Source organism: Pimephales promelas, chromosome 8 (assembly GCF_988280905.1).
Source record: "Pimephales promelas chromosome 8, fPimPro1.hap1.1, whole genome shotgun sequence".
Taxonomy (NCBI): domain Eukaryota; kingdom Metazoa; phylum Chordata; class Actinopteri; order Cypriniformes; family Leuciscidae; genus Pimephales; species Pimephales promelas.
This window is the reverse complement of record NC_142776.1, coordinates 28,115,200-28,143,146: the sequence shown is the minus strand read 5'-3', so window position 1 is coordinate 28,143,146 and position 27,947 is coordinate 28,115,200. Positions and strand designations below refer to the sequence as shown.

Sequence of the window (27,947 nt, the reverse complement as noted above, 5' to 3'; positions counted from 1 at the left end):
TTTGTGACACTTCAGTTTCCTCTGAGATGAAAGAGGACTGCTGATAAGGGCAACACTGCAGTAAATCAGATTGGTGGAATATAAGAGAAACATTTGGCTGAAAATGGACTTGTTTCTGATCAGATTCTGTTGATGTCATCCTTTTCCACTCTAAGAAAAAAGGTTCAAATGCTGTCACTGGGGCGGTACCCGTCCCTTACCTTTGTACCTAAAGAATGCATATTTTGTTTTTCAGATTAGCACATATTGGTACCAAAAGTGCACATATTAGTTCCTAAATGGTACATATTGGAACCTTTTGAAAGGATACAACCAAAGGGACAGCTTTTGTACCTTTTATTCTGAGAGTGTATCCATTGAGGGACGTGTAAAAAATAAAGTATTCTACTGTTTACTTTGAACAATGAGTGTTTCATCTGCATTAAAATATAGCTAAACAATGAATGAATGAATAAATAAAAAGGGAAAATAAGAACATAATCATTCAGTGTTCATCTCAGGAAAATATCTTCCTTTTCCATCAGGTTTTAACAAAGGCTGATATCCATTCTATTTATATTCAGATATTATAAATTACAAGGCTCTATAGTGCTACTTCGGATATACCAAAATATACGTTTTTAGTGACATTTTTAATCAAGCTAGTACAAACCAGGCAAATCAAACTTGTAAACATGTGAGGCTCACAATCACATAGACATATCTTAGCCATCAAAAAAGTAGGGTATTTTTTTTTTTTTTTTAGTAAAATAAACTTAAGATAAACCTTTAGCTTCAATTCAGATATTGTATTCTGCCCTGAGATCTGTGACAGATGGCAGATGTTTAAGGGCGGCTTAGTCCTTATTAGGGGAATTTGAATTATTTTTTTTACTTGCAGGTGACGTGCTATTAAAAGTTATGTCTTTACAAATATTTTAATATATTATATTTTCATTTAACTCACTCACTCACTCATTCACTCACTCGTGTGCTATAAGGTCAACTCAGTTTAAATGATGCTCACTATTTCAAGGGTTGAGGCCAAGAAAGAGTATTAGGTGGCTCAGATAGGCACTCAGGCCTAATCTGGGATTAACAGTACAGCTCCGCAGATTGCCTTAAGGATTTCTGAGGTCTCATTAGCATGGCTGGGATGACCATGTTGATGGCAGAGCTGGTGATATTGGTATAGTGCCACACATGCCAGCCACTTTTCTTCAGTCGATCACTTTCAAGTGCTGGTTCATCAGGACAAAAACACTGCCTGGCAGCATAACATTTTTTTTTTGTCTGACAATGCAATTATACAAACATAAATTAAGATAAAAAGCAACACATTTTAATATTATCTTCTGAAAAAATAAATCATAAAAAGGGGAAAGAAGTCAAGAAAAAAAAATAACAGAAGAATTACAAACGTTAACGTTTGTTGTAAAAAAGAGAAAAAAGAAAGAAAAAAGGCATTGCTAATGAATATTAATTAGAAGACGAGCCCTACTCTCCGCCCACGAGCACATCGAACGGTCATCGGAGAGCTGAAGACTCAAGACTCATGAGCGCATCCTTTAGCTGTCTATTCAAAATGTGGACATTTAGGAGACACACATTAGAAAAAGTGGGGGGAAACTGATGTCCAAAAATGCAAACTCGAATTAGTTCTTTAAAAATGGGATTTTACGTAACATTAAGCAGGGTCACCAACTGCTTCAACCAAAGAGCAACTTGAACAGGATTTCTGGCTGAATCTGTTGCCCTAAATCTGTTGGACTGCTAAATATTGTTGCTTCACAGGTAAGGTTAATCGATTACATGTTTACTAGACTGGTGTAAATGTTAAAAATTGGCTTTAAATGTGTTGTAAATGTCCCATACTTTGTTGTCTTTGTTGTTTGTGTTTCCGACAGCATTTTCATTGAAGAGTCGATAAATAACTCGACAAGTCACTAAAATATTGCATATCATGTAACAACAAGGCTAGCAACAAATGCAAATGAGTTGGATTCCTTTAAGTGCGTTTTTGCGCATGTGCAGCAGTGCTTTCCAACTAAACCTTAGTGACAATAAACCAGTCCAGGTTTTCACTTGTCGATTGGGGAAAGAATCATAGGCAATAGTATTACATTACATTGTCAATGTTACCTATACTGTAAAATCAGACACCTTTACCATAAGGTTAAATTATATCCTATGTAATTCTACTGTAATATATGAAAACATTTGTGTAGAAGGAAAATACTGAATTATCTTATAATTTACATGTAATATAAATTTTAAATATAAAATATAATATAAAATTTACTAACATACAAAGTTAGGAACTGTAAATATACAGTCACCCTGCTTGTAATGATCGTCAATGTCATTTTACAGTGAAATTCTAGCAACCTCAAATTTTGGTAGGCTACTGTAAATTTAACAATAAATACCTCAATACTACAGTATATTGTATTTACTCTGTTTAATGTATTGTGTGAGTTTAAGATTTAACATTATCACTGACTAAGCATTTAAAACAAAAGAATCTAAGAAAGCTGGTTTTCCCTTTTAAATGTATGATGGCAGTACAACGCATGGAAAGAAAGACCACCCTGGGCTTGTCAAAGTTTTGATGTATATTGTTTAGGGTGGGAGAGGGGACTTCAGATGCTCAGATGACAAGAACCCTGGTGGATGGAAATCAGGACTGCTGACTAGAAGTTGCTGCGTGTCCTATGCATTAGCATAATTCTGGATTTGGAATAGATTACACGAATAGCATTGGTGGTGTTAGTCTAATTAGACTAATCTTCCCAGAACGATACAATAAACTAAACGTCATTAGAAGGAGAAAGCCCAGTATCGTTCTTCTGGTCAAAGACCCTGAAACCACAAAGCAATATTTTGGTGAAAAACCAATTTAGGAAATTTACTGTAATTTTTGTTAGATATGAAAAAGATGCTGTTTTTAATATATTCATCACTCAGTTTAGCCAAAAATCTATTTCCAACTAATTTTTGCTATATGTAGTCACACTTTCTAAAACATCTATATACATGTTGGCTTATTATCAAGTGGCTTTAAAGTACATCTGGGTCATGATCTACCATAGAGATGGGCCGCTGATCTTGTTTAGTGTTTAAGCAGTAAGTATTTTTAGGTGATGTGTGTTTAGATGGCATTGCTGTCAGAGTAAAAATGGGTTTGCAGAGATCAAGTCAATAATAGGTTCTTGTAATCTCTTTAGATTTTAATTCCACTCAATTTTGGGCTGACCCAATACGACGTTACTATCTGCAATGATTTCATTAATGACAGCCCATTCAAAGCCTTACTGCATTATACTTTTGAGCATAATTTGTTTTCTAAGATCAAAAACATGCTTTAAATGTTTAATAATTCATGCTTTTTTTGTTATGGTGTTTTCCTTTGTTTGTCCTTATTATCAAGCACTGGATGCCTAGAAAAGGCAAAGAAAAAAATGGCGAAGATTTGCACAGAGCAATCGTTCCCATCGGGACACAAGCCCTCGGTCCGAGCCTGTAAAGATGACCTGGATCAGACTGAAAATGGCATAAACAGGTTAGAATAACACGATATGACCTTAAAGGGTTAGTTCAGCCAAAAAAAAATAATTCTGTCATTAATTACTCACTCCAAAACCCTAAGACTTTCATTCGTCTTTGGAACAAAAATGTAGCCTAGAAATCTAGACGAAAAACCAAACTCTGGTCAGGCCAATCACATCGAGTATAGAGTTGGCGGGCGGGCTTAACATGACGACAGAGTTGCGAGTCGGTTCACTACTTGAAAACAAAGAATGGCTTCTGCTGGCGAACAGCTGTCTTTCAATTCGGCTTTGACCGCGACTCTGGATGATTTGAACTTAAGCTTTTCTTTGAAACCAGAATAAAGAACGGCACTTGAGTCATTAAAAAAAAAAAAAGATGTGTTCAGAGTTTTGCCGGTAAAAGTTATATATTAACTTGCTCCTCTGGTGGGAAAACGCATGGGACTCAGCCATCACCTTCTTCGTTGCTCTGATTAGTTGTAGTGCTATACAATTGCGTGCAGAGTGAATTTGAAAGACAACTGTTTATCCCGCCCCTCGGATTGAGGCCTGTCAATGATGAGTTCCCAGACCTAACATCTTGATGTAGCTAACAAAAATGATCTTTTTGATGCAATCTGAGAACTTTCTGTCCCTCCATTGACAGCCTACGCAACTACAACTTTCAGGCCCCAGAAAGGTTGTGAATACATCTTTAAAGTATTCCATGTGACTCCAGTGGTTTAACCTCAATTTTTTTAATCGAAAAAAATTATTGTGTGCAACCCGCCCCAACACAATTTACCACTTTATTTACAAAATATTAATCTCCAACACGCATTGTCCTATTAACGTCTGCTCTCGTCAACATAACATGCATGCGTCATGGTGCTCTTGTGAACGTGTGTTTGTGATGAATATTTTGTAAATATAGTGGTAAAATATGTTTTTATGAGCAAAAAAATCTCTCGCATCGCTTAAAATGGAGTCACATTGAATGTTTTAAATCTGTCTTTACTACCGTTCTGGGGCCTGGAAGAGGTAGTTGTGTAGGCTTTCAATGGAGGAACAGAAAGATTTACATTTTTGGCTGCAAAGATGAATGAAGGGATGTTTGGGTTTGGAATGAGATGAGGGTAATTAATCACAGAATTTTCATTTTGGGGTGAACTATCCCTTTAAAAAGGTCATATAGTACATTTAAATCCTTTTTGTGCATCATTTACAACGTAAATGTTTTTGCGCCAAAAAGAGTTTTAAATGGACAGTGAAATGGATTGAGTGAATTTTCCGACTTTAATTTTGGACCGTTTTAGTAAACTCATTTTTTTTTTAAGTATTGACCTCTTCGCATATGAAACACGAAGCTCTTAACCGAAGGATGCAGGTTTGTTTTAGGCCAAATGTAATGAGAATGCGCATGACGTCACATTTTGTGTATTTTCAACTGTGGTGGACAGTCAAGGTGTCATTCTTTCTATTACATTATGATTGGCTCATAAATGTACAAATGAAGACTCTATCTTAAAGATTTTTTTTAAAGTAAAAACCTACACATTGCCCCTTTAATAACAGCTTTTTTTTTAAATCTTTGATCTTGACGAAAAAGTCGCTCTATCAGAACATTTGGATTCTTCAGGATACAATATCATTCAAAAGTTTGGGGTCAGTAAGATTTTATTTTTGAAAAAAGTGAATGCTTTTATTCAGCAAGGATGCATTAAATTGATCAGAAGAGACAGTAAAGATATTTACAGTGTTACAGACGATTTGTATTTCATTTCATTTTGAACTTTAATTAATTAATTTGAAATTTAATTTGTTTCTTAAACAGCAAAGCAGGATATTAGAATGATGTTTGAAGTATCCTGTGACACTGAAGACTGGAGTAATGATGCTGAAAATTCAGATTTGCATCACAGGAATAAATTTTATTTTAAAATATATTAAAATATAAAACAGCTATTTTAAACTGAAGTAATATTTCACAAAAGTAGCCTACTGTTTTTGCTGTAAAAAAACAGCCTTGTTCAGCTTAGAAGACTTCTTTCAAAAACATCAAAACTCTTACAGACCCCAAACCTTTGTGCTACACTTTTTTCAATCAGATTATTAATCAGCTATTTTTGCTGCTTAGTTAAAATTTGGAACATTATTTGAGTTCTGAAACATAAATCCCCCCACAACTTTTCTCAGGGCACATTCTCTATGTGAGGACACCTCCTCTGATATGCAGGGGATCATTTCTACTGGAACCAGCCAGCTACAGGAGTCCAGGAGAAGCTCTTTCACAGGGGCTGGGGCTATGGCAAGGTAACATCCCCAACTAAAGCTTGAACCTAGCTCACCATGTGAACCCTGATTACCACTAAACCAAGTCAAATGCACACTGAGCAGTAGATCTGTAATAGTGAAATCTGATTTTAAAATGGAAAGACGTGAACCTCTCATCAACCAAGCCAACAAAATTTGAATGTGTTAAGTGTGCATTTGAAATGGGTGGAACAACAGAAAGCTACATACTGTATATAAAGAGCTTGGAAGTGTTTCTGTTTGACATCTTACGGTCTCCCAGGCTAACCCAATTTCTGGTAATGCTGAGGAACTGGGCTTCACACAGGCTTCACAGAGAGGTTGAGCGTCCCGACTCCTTCTTGGAGCGATTCCGTGGACCTGACCTCAAAGACTTATCTAGCCGAGGAAGTAATGCCCGATCCTCTATAGGCCTACCTGACAAGCCTCATAAGAGGAAGTAAGTCAAGATTTTCTGTACAGTTTCTTTGTACAGACAAAGATGCCTTTGATATAACGTGGAGTCCTTGAAAATGAAAGATACGTGCAGAGAATCATGCTGGATCTGTGTGGAAAAATACCAGTATTGTGTGCCGATGTTTCATAAAACGGATCACAGAGCTGAGGATTCATTACTTGTTGGACCAGAGGTTATAAAAGGAAAACAGTATGTAGATTTCTATGTAGAAATGTCCTTTAGGTAAAACCGAATGGCAATAAATTGTAGAATAGAAACAGACCGTAGATATAGATACTAAATCAGCGGTAGTGATGGTCTGAATCAGATCCCTCAGAATTGAATCCACAATTATAACACCAAAATGAATGACTTTTGCTCCTTAAGAAAATCCAGTCATTGGCCTCTGGCAGTTTACAATATGAACAACTGCAACAACACAGATGAGTAAGTACCTGTAGGAACAGCTCCACAAGATATAAACCCCTATTTAATACACTAAAATATTTTGTATTGTAGATACTAGATTGTAGAAACCTTAATAATGAAATAATGCTAATAGTGTTGTATCTCAAATATGCAATTAATAACAACAGATGATAGTCTGTCATGTTTTGTATGAAGTTAGCACATTGCCTTCCCAGTGCTGCCCTCTGCAGGTTAGGATGAGAGATTACTAGTGGTAGTTCACAGTAGTGACCCGTAGATTAAAGACTAGTTGATAATTCAAATAAAAACAACCCAAAATGTTACCTTCAGCAAAAAGGAGGACAAAAAGGAAGAACTAAAAAAAGATGAGAAAAAGGATGAAGACAAAAAGGAAGAGAAAAAAGATGAGAAGGAAGAGAAAAAAGATGAGAAAGATGAGAAAAAAGATGAAAAAAAGGATGAGAAAAAGGACGAAAAGAAGGATGATAAGAAAGATGATAAAAAGAAAGATGCTCCTCCTCCACTGTGAGTATCCCACAAATGACATTTTAGTTTTAGTGACTGATATTGACAGTCACGTCTAACAGTAGTATCTTAAGATGAATGCTGTGATTGATACGTGTTTGTCTTTGAAAGTGGCCGGACGATAATCTAATATGTGTTTTAGGAAAGAAGTGTGGATCATGGACCCAGCCTCAGACAAGTATTACAGATGGCTTACAGTCATTGCAGGCCCAGTGTTTTACAACCTGATGATGCTGGTGACAAGGTCTGTTCATGCAGGGTCTCTCATCATGTCATCAATACATTTAGATGTGCGGAGAGATGTGGCATTTGCTTGATTTTTCATCTTTCTTCAGGGCCTGTTTTAACGAGCTTCAGAACTCTTTCACAATGCTTTGGATCGTCCTGGACTATACGTCAGATGTAATCTACTACATGGACACATTTGTCAGAGCAAGAACAGGTATGGTGGTTACTCATTGAAAGAATAATATTGATGGAACATCTATTAAATAATTAAATATTAAAACAAACTACCATTCAATAGTTTGGGGTTAGTTAGTTTATTTATTATAGTGACATTGGTACAGAAAAATCTGATAAATGCTGTTCTTTTGAAAGAATCCTAAAAAAAAAAAAAATCCAGAAAAAAATATTAAAGGGGTCATGAACTGCATTTTTTAAATATTCTTTATGAGGTGCACTTATTATGTTAGTATGATTTTGAAATGGAAAAATTATTATAATTTAGAAATAAAATTATTTGAACACTCTGTTGGAAGGGGCGTGTCAATGTAAACACTCACTGCTATGATTGGCTAAAATATTTGCATATGAAATAAGTGTTACACGTGGAGCTCTCTCAAAATCTTATACCATGTTTTTACTATCACTGCTGTTGAAATGAACTAATTGTAAAAAGTGTTGATTATAGCATTCTATTTAGATCTACTCTAGCTGATGACAGACATGTCTGTTGAGTGCATGGATGCAGTGATCTCATTGATTTCTGGACCTTCATGAATGTTTTCATCATAACTAACAGTGTAAACACGATGTAATTAAGAGATTCAATGAGCCGTGTAGACGGCATTATTGATTATAATGGGGAGTTTTGGCAAGAGGCATGGATAAGCGATTGTAAAGGCTCGTTGATAAGATCATTTTCATACTAATAGAAACAGTGAAGTTGACCATTTAGTCACTGGCTTTATTTACTGACGCATAAAACCGCAGTGAAATGATCTTGAAGAATGTCTGACTGTACATGAATCATTACATATCAGAAATCACTGATTTTAGAATTAAACACGGTTACTAATGTACTGTAGCATTACCGTCAAGGTCCATATCTTACAGTAAAAGTCCAAAGCACCAAAATTGCAGCTGATTTATCAAAGAATAAACAAATAATTTGTACAATATTACTGTTCAACTGTATTTGTAAACAAATACTGTCAAAAACATTATGAAATCTTACCCATCTTAAAAACCTTACTAACTTTTGAATTAATGTGTATATTTGATATTAACAAGCATTACAACTAGATAATAGTACGCAAAGCTTGTTCAGACTGATCTCATGAAGTAGCGTGTGTATGACACGCCAATTCGTATTTCCATTTTTGGCGTGCTATCAAGACGCATAATCGCCTTTCAGCGTGTTTATGAACGCCGTTGACTTAACGTTATATAAATATATGACTTACCTCAACCCCGTCCCTAAACCTAACCGTCACAGGGGTTAATGGCATTTATGACTGTTCCCTTACCATCCAAGGTAAAAAAAAGATATGACTTACCTCAACCCCATCCCTAAACTTAACCGTCACTGGGGTTAATGGCATTTATGACTGTTCCCTTACCATCCTAGGTAAAAAAAAGATATGACTTACCTCAACCCCATCCCTAAACTTAACCGTCACTGGGGTTAATGGCATTTATGAATGGAGATTTGACTGTGTATACAGACACGCGGAATGACGCGGACGTTAATGGCGTAGACATACACGCATACAGCTCAAAATGCGTAGAGATAACACGCCACCTGACTCGAAACTGGCGTATATGTTTACGCAAAAGTCATGATGTCATGTTGGCTTGTTACATTTTTATTCTTTTTATTTTAACATTTTTATTGTCATTTTAGGGTTCCTGGAGCAGGGTCTTCTTGTCAAAGATGGCAAGAAGTTGATGGATCATTACAAGACAATCCCACAGTTCAAATACGACATGATCTCAATGATCCCGACAGATTTGTTTATGCTGAAAGTGGGATTCAACAACCCTGAACTTCGCTTCAACCGCCTCTTCAAAATGGCACGTCTCTTCGAGTTCTTTGACCGCACAGAAACAAGAACGAACTTTCCGAACATTTTCCGTATCAGCAACCTCGTACTTTACATCTTGATTATTATTCACTGGAACGCTTGCATTTTCTTCGCCATTTCAAAAACGATAGGTTTTGGAACCGACACGTGGGTATATCCTAACATCAGTCACCCTGAATACGGGCGATTGGCCAGAAAATACATCTACTGTCTGTACTGGTCCACTCTCACTCTCACCACCATTGGAGAAACGCCACCTCCCGTTAAAGACATTGAATACTTGTTTGTCGTTATGGACTTCCTCATTGGAGTGTTGATTTTCGCTACCATCGTCGGTAACGTCGGCGCCATGATCTCCAACATGAACGCTTCTCGTGCTGAATTTCAGGCTAAGATCGACTCCATCAAGCAGTACATGCAGTTCCGTAAGGTCAGCAAAGACCTGGAGGCCAGGGTCATCAAATGGTTCGACTACCTTTGGACGGAGAAGAAAACTTGCGATGAGAAGGAAGTCTTAAAGAATCTCCCAGACAAGCTAAAAGCTGAGATAGCCATCAATGTCCATTTAGACACGCTGAAGAAGGTGCGAATCTTCCAGGATTGTGAAGCGGGACTTCTTATAGAGTTGGTGTTGAAGCTGCAACCTCAGGTGTTCAGTCCTGGAGATTACATATGTAAGAAAGGCGACATCGGCCGAGAAATGTACATCATCAAAGAAGGAAAGCTTGCCGTAGTGGCCGATGATGGGGTCACGCAGTTTGTGGTGCTCAGTGACGGCGCTTACTTCGGAGAAATTAGCATCCTCGGAATCAAAGGCAGTAAAGCCGGTAACAGAAGAACGGCAAACATTCGTAGCGTCGGATATTCTGATCTCTTCGCCCTGTCTAAAGATGATCTCGTGGAAGCGCTTACCGAGTACCCAGATGCCAAAAAAGCCCTGGAGGAGAAAGGAAAGGCTATTTTAAGAAAAGACAACCTTCTTGATGAGGCGGTGGCAAGCGCAGGTGCAGATCCCAAAGATCTGGGCGAGAAGATTGAACGCCTAGAGGGCAACCTTGAAATCATGACTGGCAAATTTGCCAAGCTCATGGCAGAGTACACGTCCTACCAGGGAAAGATCAAACAGAGGATAACCAACATGGAGAGCAAAGTGAAAACACTACGAGTCGAAGATCTCTCTGAGGTTGTCGAGGACAAAAAAGAAGAAGAGAAGAAGACTAAATAGTCAACAGCATAGACATTGGGGTTAAAGGGGTTTCCTTTCTATGTACATATTTCTTAACATAGTACATTACGGTTTAAACTGTTTATACTTATCTATTTATACATTTTACACTTGACAACATTGTACTAATGGAACACTTGTTCAATATATGCAGTATGGAACCACGCCGATGGCATACAATGCAGGATTTTTGTTTGTATGCCCATAGGAGAGATACACTATCGTTCAAAAGTTTAGGGTTGGCAAGATTTATTTGTTGCGATTTTTTTTTAAAGAAGTCTCTTATGCTCACCCAGGCTGAATTTGTTTGACTTTCAAACATACAGTAGTATTGTTACAATTTAAAACATGCTGATTTGGTGCTCAAGAAACATTTCTTATGATCAATGTTGAAAAAAGGTGTGCCGTTTAATATTTTCCTGGAATCCTTTGATGAATAGAAAGGTCAAAAGAACCCAGATTTGAAATAGATTTTTTTTTTTGTAACATTATACATGTTTACTGTCAATTTCATGCTTAATTAAAGTATTCATTTATTAAAAAAACTACCCCAAACTTTTGAATGATAGCATATTTTTATGGCGCATCCCAAAAAAGTAAAAAGGGTACTTCACACTGTATCAGGGGTACACTTGCAGACAAGGCATTCATACTCTAATTGTTATTTTGGCAGAAGCATGAGAATATATAATTTATTACTTTGATGATGTTCTGATAAAGCTCATTAAACATTATTATTTCAATAATAAGAGTTACATTATTTCAATACTAAGAGTTGCTCAAAAAGAACTCATGGACCATGATAAAAACATCCCATAATGTTTTAGAGGTCTAACTAAAGTACATAAATGTGTTCTTCAATAAATGTTCTAACAAATGTTGTTTGTTTGATAAAAGCATTTCGTTTAAAAGTAATGTAAATCAGAAGATGAACTTCTCAACAGACGACGTATATAAAGTAGTGTGTTCGTTTAGTTCATGAACAGGATCAGAAACTGCACTTGGAGAGATAACCTGGTATAGAAAAGGACAAGGTGACATGACGCGTCACACACACACATATACATACGGTATATATATATATATATATATATATATATATAGACTAGGGCTTTGCAAAAATTAATTGCGATCGCATCCAAAATAAAAGTTTGTGTTTACATAATAAAGGTGTGTGTGCTGTGTATAGTTATTTTTTATATATAAATACATATGCATGCATGCATATATTTAAGAATTATTTGCACGTAAATACTGTATATAAATACATAATCTATCTATCAATATATATATGAAGAGTTCAGTTGCAAAAGCCTCTAAATGCCATTTGAAATTTTCTTCTTTAATGATGATTTTTATCAAACTTGTATATTTAAGTTCAGTAATTTCACTTAAATAACAATTAATAGGTAATTATCATTGCCATTTAAGTGAAATCACTGAACTTAAATATACAAGCTTGATAAAAATTATCATTCTAAAAGAAAATTTCAAATGGCTTTTGCATCTGAACTCTTCATATATATATATATATATATATATATATATATATATATATATATATATATTATATATATGAATAACACATTTCCTTAAATATATACATGCATGTGTGTGTATTTATGTATACAAAACTATACACAGCACACACATGTATATAATGTAATGTGAATACAAACTTCTATTTTGGATGCGATTAATCGCAATTAATCTTTGCACAGCCCCAGTAAAGATATGTCTACATTTACCTTATTTAAATTATTTATCTAAATTAAATAGATTTGTATCAAAGTAGTAGAAGTATCAAAAAAAATCCTGAATTCTAAAATGACTAAAATCTTAGTATACTAAAAACTATGCCGTATTTTGACTTTGATATTGTGTTGAATATGTTAAAACAGACTTTTAATTGGTGTATTTTTCCACTATATACCAGGAACACATCAAATCAAAAGCTGAATCTCATCATTACATTTCCACACTTGGTTTGTTTTTTCAGTTTTGAATTTATTTAAGAATAACTTGAAACAATCAAATGTTGTCATTCTCAATATCAAGTTCTGTTGTTTCCCCCTTTTATGTTAGCGCCATCAGCAGTGGAACAAACCACAGTCACATTTAATATGCAAGAGGGAAAATGGAAAAAAACAAAAAAAATGTAGAGGGCATTGCTAAAAGTGGGTTTCCAGCTATGCATGTACAAACCGGAGCGGCAATTCTCAGCATAAATGTTTGGCACGACAAGACAGTGGTACAATTTGTGCCAATTTCCCCTCATTTTCATCCAACAGTATAGGACCAGACACCGTGCAGAGCAAGAAAAAAAAAAAGCAACGAAAACAGAAACGGTTTCTTCACGGGGCACTGTCAATTAGCATTCACCGACTAAAAGTCTGTGAGTTTTGAATTAAAACAAGATGGATAACAAAACAAAACACTTGTAGAAAACCATTGAGTGAGTTTTATGGGAAGGTTGGATCTCTCTTTCGACACTTAACACTACGTGTTCATGTCAGGAGTGCACCGTGAGCGTAGATTAATTTTAGCAAACAGATCAATTCTATGCGAAAGAAGCGAAATGCAGAACACTGGCCATAAAAGAGCAGCACAGCTTGTTCAAGCGGCATTACGAACAACGCACTTCCTCAATAAATACAGATTCCTTGAAACGAAATTGAGACTAGAGTTGCTCTGTACCTTTGAAAGCATTGCTGCAAATATGAATGGACTAGGGAAGACCTATGAAACAAAAAAAAACTAAGAGACATTCTGAATATTAAGTGCACTTTCACAGTTCAACCATAATACATCAATAAAGTTCCACTTCCTCCCTTTGATCTTGCAGTTTTATTAAGTTTAGATGGTGATCAGTCTTGCAGGTGTTGAAAACTAACCGTCCCTCCTTTTTTTATGACTACGAAAGCAAAAAGTGAGTGGATTTCCTGGCAGACATGACAGAAGAGATTTCATCCCTTAAAATAAATAACGCAATATCTCAGTGCATACAAAAAGGGAACCTTAACACTTACATAAGAGGGAGAGAGAGCCAGGAGTCCAGTGTGGTTTAATCAACTATTTAGGCACAGGCACACGGCCACCATAACTTCCCCATTTTAATCCATTTCACGTTGCCTTACATTTTAACTTGATATTTACTTTTAGTTGTCGCTGTAGATGAATTCTCCTTCGACGCACAAATGAAACCTCTGAGGGCGAGCGAGTCCTTTTGCAGATCCTGGAGCCTCAGAGCATGCCGAAGCCTTTGGCGTAAGTGATGGCTTTTAGGAGTCTCTCTCTAAGTTTCTCTATGGTGGAGTATTCGGGGAGAAGCAGCACGTTGAAGCAAGTATGAGAGGTGGGTAACCTGATCATAAGAAGAGGAGAAGTGTCTATTACTTTATTTAATACTTCTACTGCATGTTTATTACTGTGGAAAGAAATGTGTACATTAACGCCATTTAAAAAAAAACCTGGCGAGGATGTAATGCATAATTTGTTTAGCATTACTAGTGTTATTCCAGCGTTCGTGTTCGATCACGCATAACATGCAAGCAACTCTGGAGTGGTAAAGGTGTGAGGAAAAAAAATGCTGATGCATTATGGTTCTTTCTTCGGCGATTCTGAATCGCTTCAGCTGTATGGTGGCACTTGTGTGCGCACGAGAGCCATATTCTGCCTAAACTCCCCCCCCTGAGGTGAAAATCCAGCTTTTGTTGTTGTTTTTATGTCTATGTGGTGTTTTTAAAATGCTTGGTCCCACTTTATATTAAGTGGCTCTAAGTACTATGGAATTACATCGAAAAATAAGTACAACGTGTTATTGTGTTCCTGTTGTATTGTAAAACACTTTTGCTGCTATTGAGGTGTGATAGGGGTAAGGTAAGGGACAGGTGAGGTGGTATGGGTCAGTTTAAGGGTGGGTTAAGGTGCAAGGGTAGGGTCAACATTGTAATTACAAATGTAATTACATAAATTAATTACAGCTGTAATTACATGCAGGTATTTTTAAAATGTAAGTACAATGTAAAAACATGTATACACAATAAGTCCATTGTATCAAATTATTATTTTCAATGTAAGTACATAGTACTTAAAGCCACTTAATATAAAGTGGGACCAAATGCTTTAAGACAAACCATGTGTAAATTCATAAGGCCCCTCCCCTACCAATAGAGCACATTCGCATCAGTTCGCCCCAGCGTTTGAGAGCGGAGAATACTGCTCATTTTTTCAACATTTTGATAGCTTATTTTATGTACTTGCCGACAGGGTTCCAGGCTGCGACCAAATTGGTCGGATATGCGACCGTTTTTTGAGAATGTGCGAGTTAAAATTTTATGTCGTCGCATTTGTGCGAGTGGATATAAAAATGAAAATGTCTCACGAAAGGAAGAAAACGGAAAAGGAAATTATTAAAAAATGCAGAGGGTAAGGAGTGTGAGATTTCTGATTTTTGTTACAACTATAAACTTTGATAACGAAAAATCAGTATTAGCTTATTATAATACTCTAATCTTTTAAAAATTTAATGCATGTATTTGAAAGATAATACTGATAGATAGATACAGGATAGGATACAGTAGATTATGATTCAAATGTAAATAGATAGATTGTATATAATTCAAATGTAAAATGCTTAAAATTAAAGATTAAAATTACGGTCCAAAAATCCATGAAAATCCTGAAATTTGGCAATGATAATTAATATATTACAGGTGTTTATGCTGCAAACCAGAAAGCCTTTGCTAGCTTTGGTCCATTAAAACCACTATTCATCAGCATGCATTGATTAATCCCATAGCATGTAGCATAAAAAAAAAGAAAAAAAGAAAAGGCGACCAAATCAAATGCTGGTGCGACCAACTGAGAAATTTGGTAGCACCAGTTCAACCACTGGAAAAGTTAGTCTGGAGCCCTGCTTGTTTATCATTCTAATTTGGCTGGGTGGCTAATAACACATTTTCTGTGGTGTGATGAACTCAGAACACATACTTAATTTTAAAACTTTAAAGGGATAAAATTATTGACTACAGGGGGACTTTCAAGATTCAACTGATCTGATACATGATGATCATACAACTATTTGAATACAATATGGTGTCAAAAACTGAACTCCTTATTGTCTGAAAGTGTAGAGAGGCAGTATTTGAGTTTACCTGTCTGAGTCAGGGCCATTTTTGGCAATAATCATCTTGAGTTTTCCTAAACCTCCAACTGGAGCTCTATCTGTGCCAGTGGTGAACTGAAGAAATAGCCTCTTCTGCTCTTGTCCAAATGAGTGCACCGTCTCCCAGAAATCCCTGAGGAGAGACAAAAATATCATTTTTCATCATTTTTATAACACATAGGAAGTAGTTTTTAAAATTAGCGATCCACTAATATCATTCTTGTAAATTCTGTTACCATTATCTAGGCCTAATGCCCATATTTAATTGACAGCACCTAGATGAAAGTTAAAATTGCAAACACAAAAATTAATCATTCACTTAATACTCATCTTGCACAATATTTAATCAAAATTAATTAAAAGTAGCTGAAAATAAAGTTTTTATTATCCATTTACAAGGTTGCCAGTAGGTTTATTAACTGTAGAAACTGCCAATCACCTCAAATGATCAAATACACTATATCTACATAACTATGAAGTTAGTTAACAATTTTTGTAAAAAAATATATATTAAATGCATAGATAATATACTAAAGTAGTTAATTATACATATTTATATCAATTAAGAATTTATAAAATAAACTAATATTATTAAATTATTATTATTAATAATAATATTGTTTGTATGTACGTGTTTTATATAATTTTATTAAGCATCCACATACTTAATAATGCGACAGTCTTTGTTGTATCCTCCATCATATTCTGTACTCTCTTCAAGTGCTTGGAAGTCTAGATTCTGCAAGAGAAAGAATCAAATGGGTTCATATGTACGAATGTGGCACTTGTGAGAACATCCTGGAGGTAGTTAACAATCTGTAGCTAACTTACCCTGCTGCCACATATAAGCAGCTCAATTTCCTCTGATCGAAACAGATACTTCAGTGGAGACTCATTAGTGACCATGTGGAATCCTCTTCTGAAGGCCTTGAACTGTTTCTCCACACTTTTGTTCAGCATGTACTCTGCATAGAGTGCCACAAAATCCTGCAGAGACCCACTTCATGTTATGCGTATACTTGCAGATATGAACATGTCTGTTGTTTTAAAAGTTGAATGAAGGAATGTAATGCTTGTAAAAGTGAATTAACCTTTCTGTTCTCATTGGTAACTGGGATTTTATCACCGCTTTCCTTTAAATCATACATTAGTGGGTTTCCAAACAGGTCTGTTTGTGAGATCTGGAAGGTAATCATCATGTCTTCTTCCACATTACCTTCATATTCCAGCAGGTCCGTCAGACTCTGATAAAGAACCTGCAGAAACGCACAATCAGGACCATTTTGACAGAACATATATAATCAATCTCTCTGCACTGATACTACAAGCCTTTTTTTTTGCTAATCCAGTCCATTAAATAATTGCTATGTGACAGAGCAGGAATCAGCTTGCCCCAAATATTTTGATGAGCAGTCACTGTGTACTAAAGTCATAATGACTGAAACGCTGATGTACCTGCTCAAATCACCTCTCAGCATGCCATTAAAAAGACTGAGGACAGGACATGCACACCCACTTGAAATAAAGCTGAAATATTACTCTTTGTAACCTCAATGTCAAATTACAACATTAAGGAAGCAAAAAATCCGAGGCCATATTTACATTATTATTATTATTAGTTTGTATAGACATTTCATACGGTCTAGTTGGATTTTGCAAGATTTTAATCTACATTTAAGTCTGCCTGCGAAAAAAGTAAAAAAAAGTAGTTTAAATTTATTTACATGTAAACTTCAAAAATGCACACAACTGTTCAATAACATAAAATCTTACTGACTCCAAACTTTCTGTTATGTGAATTAGTGTTTTCAAAAAGTAAATGCTTGACTAGGATTGCTGAAGAACAAAAGAAATATAAACCAGGAAAGTATTACCGGATGCGAGTCTGCAAGGTCTCGAAACGTTCCTTTCTTTCCCATTAATTTTCTGTAAACCACCATAGGGAAGTGCACATCGAGAATGCAATTATTGTAGATAGCTAGGCCCAGGACGATGCCTATCAAGGTGAATTGGCCTTCATTTTCAAACGATGAAGGGTTGAACCAGAAAAGCTTTGTGCTTTCATCATAGGTAAACATGCCTGTGGATAAAACAGAAAGAGCCTTAATGAATCAAGATGACAACGAGACAGATCTGAATCGACAGTGTGAGTGGAACGTTAGGGCCTGGTCTCTCAAACGGAGCTTAGATTAAACCAGGATTAGGCCTTAGTTCAATTAGGATATTTAAGAAACTTTTATAAACATGCCTTAGAGAAAACATTACTAATGTGCATCTTGAGACAAAACAATGGCATTGACATTTTAAGATATCTCAGTGCTTTCAGTTAAAACATGCATTTTAGTCTGGGATTAGTTCAAGCGAATCGTAGAGATCATGACCTTATGTCCTTGTAATAAAATACACCAATGACAGCCTGCAAGATGCTGACTGGCCAAATTATATCATATGACCCTATCATGCATGTTGACACATAAAAAAACCAAAAAAACTATTTAACAGCAGTAGGGCTGTGCAATGAATCAAATTTTAGTTTCCGTTTCAATTTTGGCTTCCAAGATTGTAAAAACATGTCAATTATTGTGCCGCATACCGTTCCTTTCCTTAAAAGCGGTGTGCTTTCGCCCCTCCTTAAAAGCCTAAACTTACTGTCCAAAATCAGTCAAATCATGTAACGTGACTGTCGTAAAATATAGTCTACTGCGGCTCATTGCTTTATTTTAAAAAGCGTTATTAAAAGCGCATTGAACTGTGAAAGAGACTGATCACCATGTGCTTTCTGTATTTGTGCATAAATGGTCATTATATACACAAAAATAGGTAAAAAAAAGTCTGTTTTGGAGAGAATTTACATGATGACAATGTATGTAAATAAACAGTTGTGAAAAAAACAGGATGCGTGTCATTATATTAGATCTATGTATTCGGTCTTAAAGCCTAATGCAAATATCTGCAGCTGTCATTAATGTTAAACAAAACATAAAGACAAAATCACTCACTGCTCTTGACTAAATAAAAATCAACGTATATTTAATTCATACAGTGAAGAGTATGCAGTGTTTTTAAGTTTAACTCAGGGATTAATGACAATTCTAGTCCATTGTCTTGTCTTCTCAATAGCACATCCCAAAATGGAGAAGGTCGTGATTCAGATCGTGGATCATGATTGTTTGTTATAAGATCAGGATATAAAATATTGAGAATATCGCCCACCCCTAGTAGGAATTATTAATGATAATTACCTATGTCTGGGTTAAAGATCTCCTCTACGACCAGTTGAAAGAACTCTTTGGATACTCCTCCTTCATCCACTCCTTGCTCACCCTCAAACTCCACATACAGCTGCTTCTTCAGGTCTGCTGGGTTTTCCATGGCAATCATCTCCAACTAAAAATCAATCACAGATTCATTTTACATCCACAAATCATCTTCAACAACAAACCAATCAGATATCTTTGGGACCTCACTGGGACCTACCCTGACAAGAGCATCATCAATGACGTGGTCTCTGCGCACTTTGAGGCGCAGATAGGGGTTCAGCTGTTGTCCCTGCACCAAACTGTAGAGGGCAGTAATCCTGCGCTCGCTGTACATGCGGATCCGGTTGTCATAGTAGAGGCCAAGGTTCTTAGTCACAGGGTTAAGAATGAACGGGCAGGTCATAAAGGAGAACTTGCTCTCGGTCTCCACTTTGAAGAAAGTGTAGTCTTTGTCCATTTCCAGCACATCATTGAGTGGTTCATTGATGAACTCCTCGAAGGGGATGAGGGGTTTTCGACAGTCCGAGGCACGAATGCCTAGTTCAGTCTCCAGCGGATCCACCCGAGGGCCTTTTTTATTGCGTCGCTCCTCGCCCAGCAGCTCCTGCAGAGTCAACTCACTCGACTCCGGGATCGGCTCGTCGTCCTCCTCCTCGTTGTGACCCGTGTCTAGGTCGCCTCCCAACACGTTTGCATAGTATACGATTTTCAAGCACTTGGTGGCTGCCACCACTCCATCATCCTCGTTGACAAGGTTTTCACTGCTGAACTCGTTGCTGATGACTGTGTAGGTAATAAGCTGCTGGAAAGTCTCGACAAGACGTCGGATCTGGTCTGTGCCGTACTGCGACCACAACCACGCAAGCTTAGCCAGAGCCGGAAGAGGTAGCTTGCTCATTGCCTTGCAGAATTGCGGCAATGCTATTTCTAAGTATTCTGGACTGTGGAGGTTACTGTTCTCCATGACGATTATGAAGACGTTCAGATAATTAGGGTCGGTGGCGTACACGTTGTGATAGGTGAGGTCACACTCTACGTTGGGCGACAGGTAGACTAACGCGTTGAGGAATGCTGCTTCAATCTTCTCGTTCGATAATAGTCTGTCGTACACTCTTCTAACTGCATCAATGTCTACAGAAACTTCTACAGGATCAAATTTTTGGACGTTGTTCTCCCCGTGAGACGGTCCGTCTCCACTTGACGCTGAGGCTTCGGGTTCCACCTCCATCGCTGTGGACGAACCAGAGGCCGTTTCTTTCTCATCTTCATCTTTGTCCTCATCCTTGGCCTGAAGGGACTTGAGCTCTTCCTTGGTATGTTGCTTCGCCTTGCGGAAACTCTGGACCAGACTCTCCGCGCTTGAGAAAACCCTGCCGATGACACGAATTAGAGGAGAATAGTCCTCAGTCTCACCGCAGAGGCTCAGGATTTCATACACCTTCTCCTCCGTCAGGAAATTCAGATCTGCCAAAGAACAGAGTAATGCACATTGAAACATTTGCAAAGTTTCCATTATTGAAAATGTCAATACTATTGGTATCGATAGAAATTCTGCCATCATGACAACGTTATTCACCTCTAAAGTCCTCCCTTGCGGGTTGTAGGTCCTTGTGGTTCATCTTCCCGTTGCTGCAAGCAGAGAAGTTGAGGGCTCCTTTGGCACTGTTCTCCGGGAAGGCTGAACTGGCTCCTTTCTTCGAGGGATGAGGATCACACAGTTTGGCATTATTCTTATATAACTCCAGGGCCTTGATGGCCGCTGCATTGTTATCCATGCGCTGGAAACCCGGAGAAGAGCCACAAGCCTCATTCGTGCAGGCCTCATTTCCACAGCCCTCTGTTAACTGGTGGTAGTAGCGCTCAATTAAATGCTTTGCAGCCGCTCGCTTCCTGCATCAGACATTCAAACAGGACAGCAGGGGGGATTAGTATGATTCAATCCCGAAAAAAGTGCAGAATAGTGCAAACACTTCTCTACTAGGGATGCACCGATCCGATACTCGGTATCGGCTCCGATATTGCCATTTTTGCCGGATCGGGTATTGGTAAGACGAAGCCGATCCAAATCTGACATTGTTCGTACTATTCTGTGTTATTGTTAAGCCCCACAAAAGGCACAAAAACATTAAACATTAGCACCATACAGTTCTTATAAGTGTTCTGAAGCCATTATATAGTATAATGTGAGATGTAAATTAATATTTAACTCATTCAATTCAAGATCATGTAAACTTTTCCCTCCACTGCGGCTGTCAGTCATTCTCCATTCAGCATTCAAACAGCGCGTCGCGTTCGGGTACGAACTAAGACAATGGTCTCAAACTCGCGGCCTTGTGGCCCCCTACTTGACATTAAAGTTTAACTTTAGTACGGCCCGTCGTTGCGTGTGCCGCATTTTTTTTTATCCCTTATGGCTACCATAGATAGTCTCGTGACATCTTACGGTGATGTCAATAGTTGTCATAGACAACCACGAAGTACAAACATACTGCGCCTGGAAAAAATGAGCACGCCGCTTCAATTATCATCAGAGCACTTTCCGCGCGCCTACATTTGAAATAACGAACTTGAGCACGCAAAATATGCGAGTACAATATGTCAACAGGCCCCTTGGAGAGCTACCACCAATCAGGCCATGAGCTATTGGCAGCTCGTGAGCAATGTGTTGGAGACCTCTACTCTAAAACAATGTGAGAATAATCATTTTGAGCTTGTAATGTGTCCAACAGGTTTTTTTGACTTTGTTTTGATTTGTGCAAAGTCAGTAATTTGCCTGAGACATGTGTAGAAAGAATTCAATAAGACGGGCAGACATGACTGCAAATATTTGTATTTCAAAAGCAATAATTGTTTTTCTAAGTATAATAAAAGGTAATGTGCCTTCCAAAAAACATTCAATATCATATTAATGTGTTGTATAAAGAAAATAAAAAGGACATGAGCAAATATACCCATCACAAAGTGTGATAAGGAAAAGACAAAGAAAGTTTGTAAAATGAACTTCAACTGTCAGAAGGACAGCTCATGAAGAATCAATCATGTACAGAAAGGAATTTTCAAACTCCGAACAGTTCAGAAGAAACGTTACTAATAAAGTTTGAGAAGATTGGATCAGTTGTGCTCCTTTTTTGGAATACTTGAATACTATTTTTTGTGGAATACTTGATGTGTATGCATGATGTGTTTACTATTATTATACTTGATCTGCAGATAATGTCTATGGTTTCGCATAAAACAACTTTATATTGATGGACTTTACTACTGTAACTAAATCATGTTATTTTCTACCGGGTGTCTGTTAGATCACATTCACAACACTAGAGTAGAGTCAGAGTACTATAATTGTTCTTCACGCGGACAGAAACGAAACTTAAAACTGTTAAAAGAAAAGGCTCAATAAACTATTGCAGTGATAGATACTGTATAATTCACTACGCATAAATGTGTATTTCCTTTGTGCTTTGAACTTTTCAATGCGGACCCGACGCGTTGCGCGCTGTGACTCCATGTGGTTTCAAGCGTCTCATTCTGCGCTCGAATGCGCATAAGCACTTTGTGTCGCACTGTATTGGAGTGAAAGATTATTAATAGCTTTTCTTGTTCTGTCCTATCTATCATATGTTGCTAAAAACTACACTAGTATCGGATTGGTATCGGCCGATACTCGATACTTTTGAAAACCGATACTGATACTTATGGTATCAGATCGGTTTTGAAAAAGCGGTATTGTTGCATCCCTATTCTCTACTAAATCAAACTCAAAGAAAACCATCCATTTAAATTCTTTAACAGTCATAAAACATTGTTGCACGTGCACATGACTGGCCTACTCTTAAAATGAAGGAAAAAGAAAGCATTATACTTTAAATTCTTTAAGAGAATTATTAATCTGAAACAGAATGATAAGAGTCAAAATCTGTTTTGGGGTGATATGTAAAAAAAAAAAAAACAATCAAGTAAAAATGTATCTTCTTTTATAGGAAAATTGAACAACATTTTATTAAACTTTGATAATTGCCTCAATCTTTTAAACAAACTGAGAAGATGGTGATCAAACTACATTTGATAAAAATCATCTGCAAAGTTCCTGAATCTTACATCAGCATGAGTCTCAAATTGGAGGACCAGGAACACAACTCAAGGTCACTCATTTAACAGTTCGTCTATTGCCAAAATTCAGTTAAGAATAAGAAATTATTTTAAATATTCAAATCAGAAATGTCAGAATCAGAATGAGTAGTTTGTGCGTTAAAAAATGTCCTTCAAAATACACTAAAATACACAGCCAAAAAAAGCTGCTGTTTGGATGGGCAAAAACTTAAAGATTGGATCATTATTATAATGATTATTATGTTTTTTTTTTTCATGTAATATGTTTGGCAACAGTTCTTCTAACCCTAATTGATGGAGTGTGTAGCTTTTCATTTATTAAACAACCATGTAGGAAGACACATCATGGCCATATTCCAGGATGACAATGTCAAGATTAAATTCATCAGACTCAAATTGTGAAAGAATGGTTGAGATTTGGGAGGGATCATGAACAATATTTTTTTTCACTCATGAATTAGCACAGACATTAAAATAATCCAGCCCTTAAATTCATTAAAAGTTTTTGGGATGTGCTGGTGTAGATTTTACCGAGCTGGACTCTTACATTGTCAAAACAAGACCAAAATTGTATGCACCTCAGTCTTGATAGAAATAAATGTTTGATGTTATTGTGATGTTTTTGCAGATTTTGACTCATATCTATAATGCTGCTACACATGCAAAATGGTTTTTGCACTGACACCAAAATATCATGCATTGATCAGTCACAATGTGTTAAAAAAACAATTAATTGACATTTAATTGACATTTGTCTTCATATCATCATTCATTTGACGCCAAAGTTTTGGGTTAAACAAGTTGCTCTATTGACAGCATTTGTGGCTTAATACTGAATTAACTAAAAAATAATTGATTCGTCCCTCAGTATACAAAAAATAAAATAAAATAATAAGCAAATAAAAATCAGCAACAGTAACAATTTACAATGGAAGAAAATGGAGGTGAACTTCCTGGGGGTTTAAAAGCATACATGCAGCTTGTATTTTTATTACAGTTTAAAAAAAAAAAAACTTAATCAGAAGTTTATTCACTTAGAAAGGTGTCATTCCAGAAGGCATTATTTAGGGCATTACATATCAAATAATTATGTGGCATCAGCCTAATTCATGCCAATATAATTTTGAGGTTTTATGGCTTATACTTTTAAAACACTGCAATAATGCAATAATGTTTATTATTGCCCCGGCCTTGTTCACCTCCAAGTGTATTACTGTAAAAATTACTTTTTTAATCAAGCCACTAGTCTGGCTTTTTCAACCAACCCAACAAGGTGCGGACACATTTGTAAAATTTCTGAAAAAATAACATGGGCAAAAAAGCTGTCGATAAAGTAGTGACACAGACAGAAGCCACTTACTTTAAAACCAAGCAGCTTTCTGTTGGTCAACATGGTGAATTCACATGAGCAAAATAGTTCCCTAAATCTGTGTAGGGAACTTTTTTGGCCACTCATGAAAAACACTTAATCATGCAGATTCCTGTTGAACAACAGTTTCGCCCAGAAATTGTAAATGTGACCGCACCTATAGTATAATGAAGAATTGGCTTATTCTTAACACAAAGTGTAAAATAGAGTCAGTAATTTGGAAACTGGCTATGTTGATTAAAAAAAGGTATAAACAAAGACACTTACATTAGACTTGCTTAAAGTTTCCAATATCACACTCTTCTTCAGCTCTGAACTCAAAGAGACCAAAAGGTGGTCAGGTAGCAATCCTGCAGATTAACAGAGAGAACAGGCATTTACATCAGTAACTTTACTACCACATTGCAGACAATATCCACAAATGAATGGGATTATACAGTTCATTTAATGCTGTCTGGTGAAAGGGATTACATCAACAACTGATAAAGACTACTCAGGGTGATTGAGAAAGAGTTTATTGTTGGTAAACACGAACTAACATGGATCACGGGGCAGAATGTCACCATAGATAGTGTCTTAAAACCGAAACTACGAAGTTACAGACAGTATTTGGGACCCTATGATGTACAAACATACTAACTAGGTACGTTAGTCAGCTCGCCAGTTTTTGACACGCACCCAATGCATCTGCAAGAACAGCAGCAACATAAACCTAAAAAGAGGCCAGAACTAAAAAACACACCGAGTGCTTTCGCCATAGTATCATCCCGTCTACCGGTAAACAGTCGTTTACACCGAGCAGGAGGAGGAGAGGCCGCAGAGGGGCAGGCAGGGGGTATGACAGTGCACAAACAACTTCAACCTTGCACAGACACGGTCAGTCTGTTACAGATCATCATAAAACAAACGAACACACACCCAATAGTCACGAATAAAGTGTGTTGATGATGACCGTGGCGCTTAAGGCAGAGTGAAAGCAGCAGATATTGTAACAGTAACTGGCATGGGGTAACGTTAGTTATGGCAGGAAAGAGCTGAGTAACTAGTTAGCCTAGCTGCAGCTAACGTTCACCACAGTCTTGACAGTTAACGTTAGACGCAACGTGTGGGTTTTACTTAACGGTTATTATTGCATAATCAAAAACGAAGGAGCAGTAAGGATGTGCACCAAACAGATTTCGCTTGTTTATCAGCAACTCGCTCCGTCCCTACCTGGAGCGGGTTAGCAGCGCGGCTAACTGGCCTAACAGCGCTTATTACGACTTCGATCGAGCGCGATCGGGATGGGAAAAGGGGTATTAATGTTTTGACAGCTTACTTCTGAAGATGTTCTGATGCAGACGAAAGAATCTGGTCTTTCAACATCACAATCGCTCGGGTGCGGCGTGTATTCAACTCCAACCCCTCCACAAAATATTCACGGCCATCTTGATCAACTGTGGCAAACACGGAGAGCGATCCCACAATGCACCGAGGCACGAAGACAACCATCAGTGTAAAACACGGCACAGACCTCTGGCAGTCAGTCAAGATCTGACTGAGATGTGTGGGATACTTTGGAAAGGTTTAATAGGGTATACGTGTGCTTACAGTACAAACTAACTTTTAAAACATAACTCAAGAGTCTTTTTAAAATGTCATTATACATATCAAAACCGAAACCATTGTAATATTAAGATTCATCAGCAGATGGCAGAATCCGAAAGGAAAACGGCAAAAACTATATTTGCATTTGCTGATGGAAATACCAGCAGCCGACCTATAGCCTACCTGCTGCACTCGTAGGCTACTAGTCGTGGGATTTTGATTTATCTTACTGATTCGAATCTTTTTTTTTTGAGTCGGTTTACCAAATATATAATATCATTCATCGATGCTTTTTACAGAGCAATATCATTGGAATCACTTTCAAAATATTTTGTGCATCAACATAATCATGATATTTACTAAATGCAATTTACATAAAATGGGGCGGGAGAAATTGTTTGTGAAAAAAATAGACTTCAGTGCAAAAAACCCCCACTAAAATTTGTTTCAAAATTAATTTCATAATAAATCAACTGAAAAGATGTGTGTTGATGTGTGTACGTCGTTGCCGTAAAGCATGTTGTGATTCTCATGAGATTTGTCGGGGGCGCTCCTCTTAAACTTGCATTGGTTTTCCAGCAACATCCCCCCAAGCTTTACTACCAGGATGATTCGCCCTATGACTTTGAATCTGTTTTATTAAGGTACAATTCTTGCATAGTGTGCCTTTAAAAAAACACATTCGCACATTCACAAGAGAAATAAGTCTTTGTGTATCTAAACTACTAAGAAACTTTAGGTTTTCAATAATGGGCCAACCACAGTTCAGTAAATACTATTATGATATTGTTGCATTTGAATGTTGAATATTATGTCAGTGTAAAGGCCCATTCACACCAAAAAGATTTTTATTATGATATAACTAGCACCCACAGCATCGAAAAATAATGCTGTTTACTATAAGAGCGTATATGGCAAGCCATTTTAGCTTAAATTGTACCCAGCCTTACTCGTCGTAATTAAAATTTTACTAGTAAGAATCATATTAGACAGCTCTCTAATCGTAATTGCTACTAGTAGTCCTACGAATTGAATTGTAAAGCTCTCTAACTGAATGCTAACTAGTAAAAATGAAATTACGATGAGTAAGGCTGGGTTCAATTTGCTTGTTGGTAATAAACATTTAAACTGTTATCCATTGTATTTTATCACAAAACGGAATATAATACGAAAAAGTAGGTACTATCTAACAGCGGTTTGCAACGATTCTCCTTTCCCCCACAATGCATTGCATAACGTCACCTTGGGGAGAGAATTTCCAAAGCCCTCCTTGTTGAGAGCGATGAATAGTAGACGAGAGTATTCAGATAGCACATATTATAGATAAATAAATAAATATATATATATAGACAGACTAGATATAGACAATTATAGAGAGATAAGTAGACAGCATTACATTAGCAGATATATAGCTAACATTAGCAGCTATAGAAATATATAGTAGATTGTAGATTGACAATGTCGAACTACTATGTTTGTGCTGGGTGTAAAACACACACACACACACACACACACACACACACACACACACACACACACACACACACACACACACACACACACACACACACACACACACACACACACACACACACACACACACACACACACACACACACACACACAATAGGAGTATGTATAATTCCACCCCTAATAGCTAGCATGATGCTTTCTATTTCTAGATGACAAAGACAAATTTTACCAGTAC

General features: G+C 36.9%; 2 protein-coding genes across 3 annotated transcripts; one reads left to right on the top strand and one right to left on the bottom strand.

The window, feature by feature from the left end:
- The first annotated feature begins 1,457 nt into the window (after positions 1-1,457).
- cnga3a (cyclic nucleotide gated channel subunit alpha 3a) lies at positions 1,458-11,757 on the top strand. Of its 2 annotated transcripts, XM_039688974.2 has the most exons (9): positions 1,458-1,773; positions 3,410-3,541; positions 5,706-5,822; positions 6,085-6,261; positions 6,646-6,705; positions 7,018-7,212; positions 7,355-7,456; positions 7,548-7,654; positions 9,341-11,757. In XM_039688974.2, exons 2-9 carry the CDS (start codon positions 3,441-3,443, stop codon positions 10,744-10,746), a joined length of 2,265 nt encoding a protein of 754 aa, XP_039544908.2. In that variant the 5' UTR covers positions 1,458-1,773; positions 3,410-3,440; the 3' UTR covers positions 10,747-11,757. The 2 variants fall into 2 exon arrangements, with proteins under 2 accessions (XP_039544908.2, XP_039544910.2); XM_039688976.2 differs by lacking the exons at positions 6,646-6,705; positions 7,018-7,212 and having other exon boundaries at positions 1,459-1,773.
- Positions 11,758-13,793: 2,036 nt separating this feature from the next.
- Positions 13,794-26,111, bottom strand: ube3a (ubiquitin protein ligase E3A). Its single transcript, XM_039689241.2, has 11 exons — positions 25,971-26,111; positions 24,920-25,002; positions 20,750-21,063; positions 19,391-20,637; positions 19,156-19,300; positions 17,788-17,993; positions 17,005-17,169; positions 16,745-16,900; positions 16,579-16,652; positions 15,903-16,046; positions 13,794-14,110 (listed from the first exon to the last, which is right to left on the bottom strand). Coding segments are annotated over exons 2-11 (2,574 nt in total). The 5' UTR covers positions 24,922-25,002; positions 25,971-26,111; the 3' UTR covers positions 13,794-13,989.
- Between the last annotated feature and the right edge of the window lie 1,836 nt (positions 26,112-27,947).

Excerpts from the sequence above, each read along its gene's own strand:
- cnga3a (XM_039688974.2), top strand. The coding sequence starts at position 3,441 with ATGGCGAAGATTTGCACAGAGCAATCGTTCCCATCGGGACACAAGCCC. Across the intron at positions 7,213-7,354 it reads AAAGATGCTCCTCCTCCACT|GAAAGAAGTGTGGATCATGG; the intron begins GTGAGTATCCCA and ends TATGTGTTTTAG. Across the intron at positions 7,655-9,340 it reads ATTTGTCAGAGCAAGAACAG|GGTTCCTGGAGCAGGGTCTT; the intron begins GTATGGTGGTTA and ends TTGTCATTTTAG.
- ube3a (XM_039689241.2), bottom strand. Across the intron at positions 17,170-17,787 it reads ACCTTGCAGACTCGCATCCG|GTTCTTTATCAGAGTCTGAC; the intron begins GTAATACTTTCC and ends GCGTTTCTGCAG. Across the intron at positions 16,653-16,744 it reads TGCTTATATGTGGCAGCAGG|AATCTAGACTTCCAAGCACT; the intron begins GTAAGTTAGCTA and ends TTTCTCTTGCAG.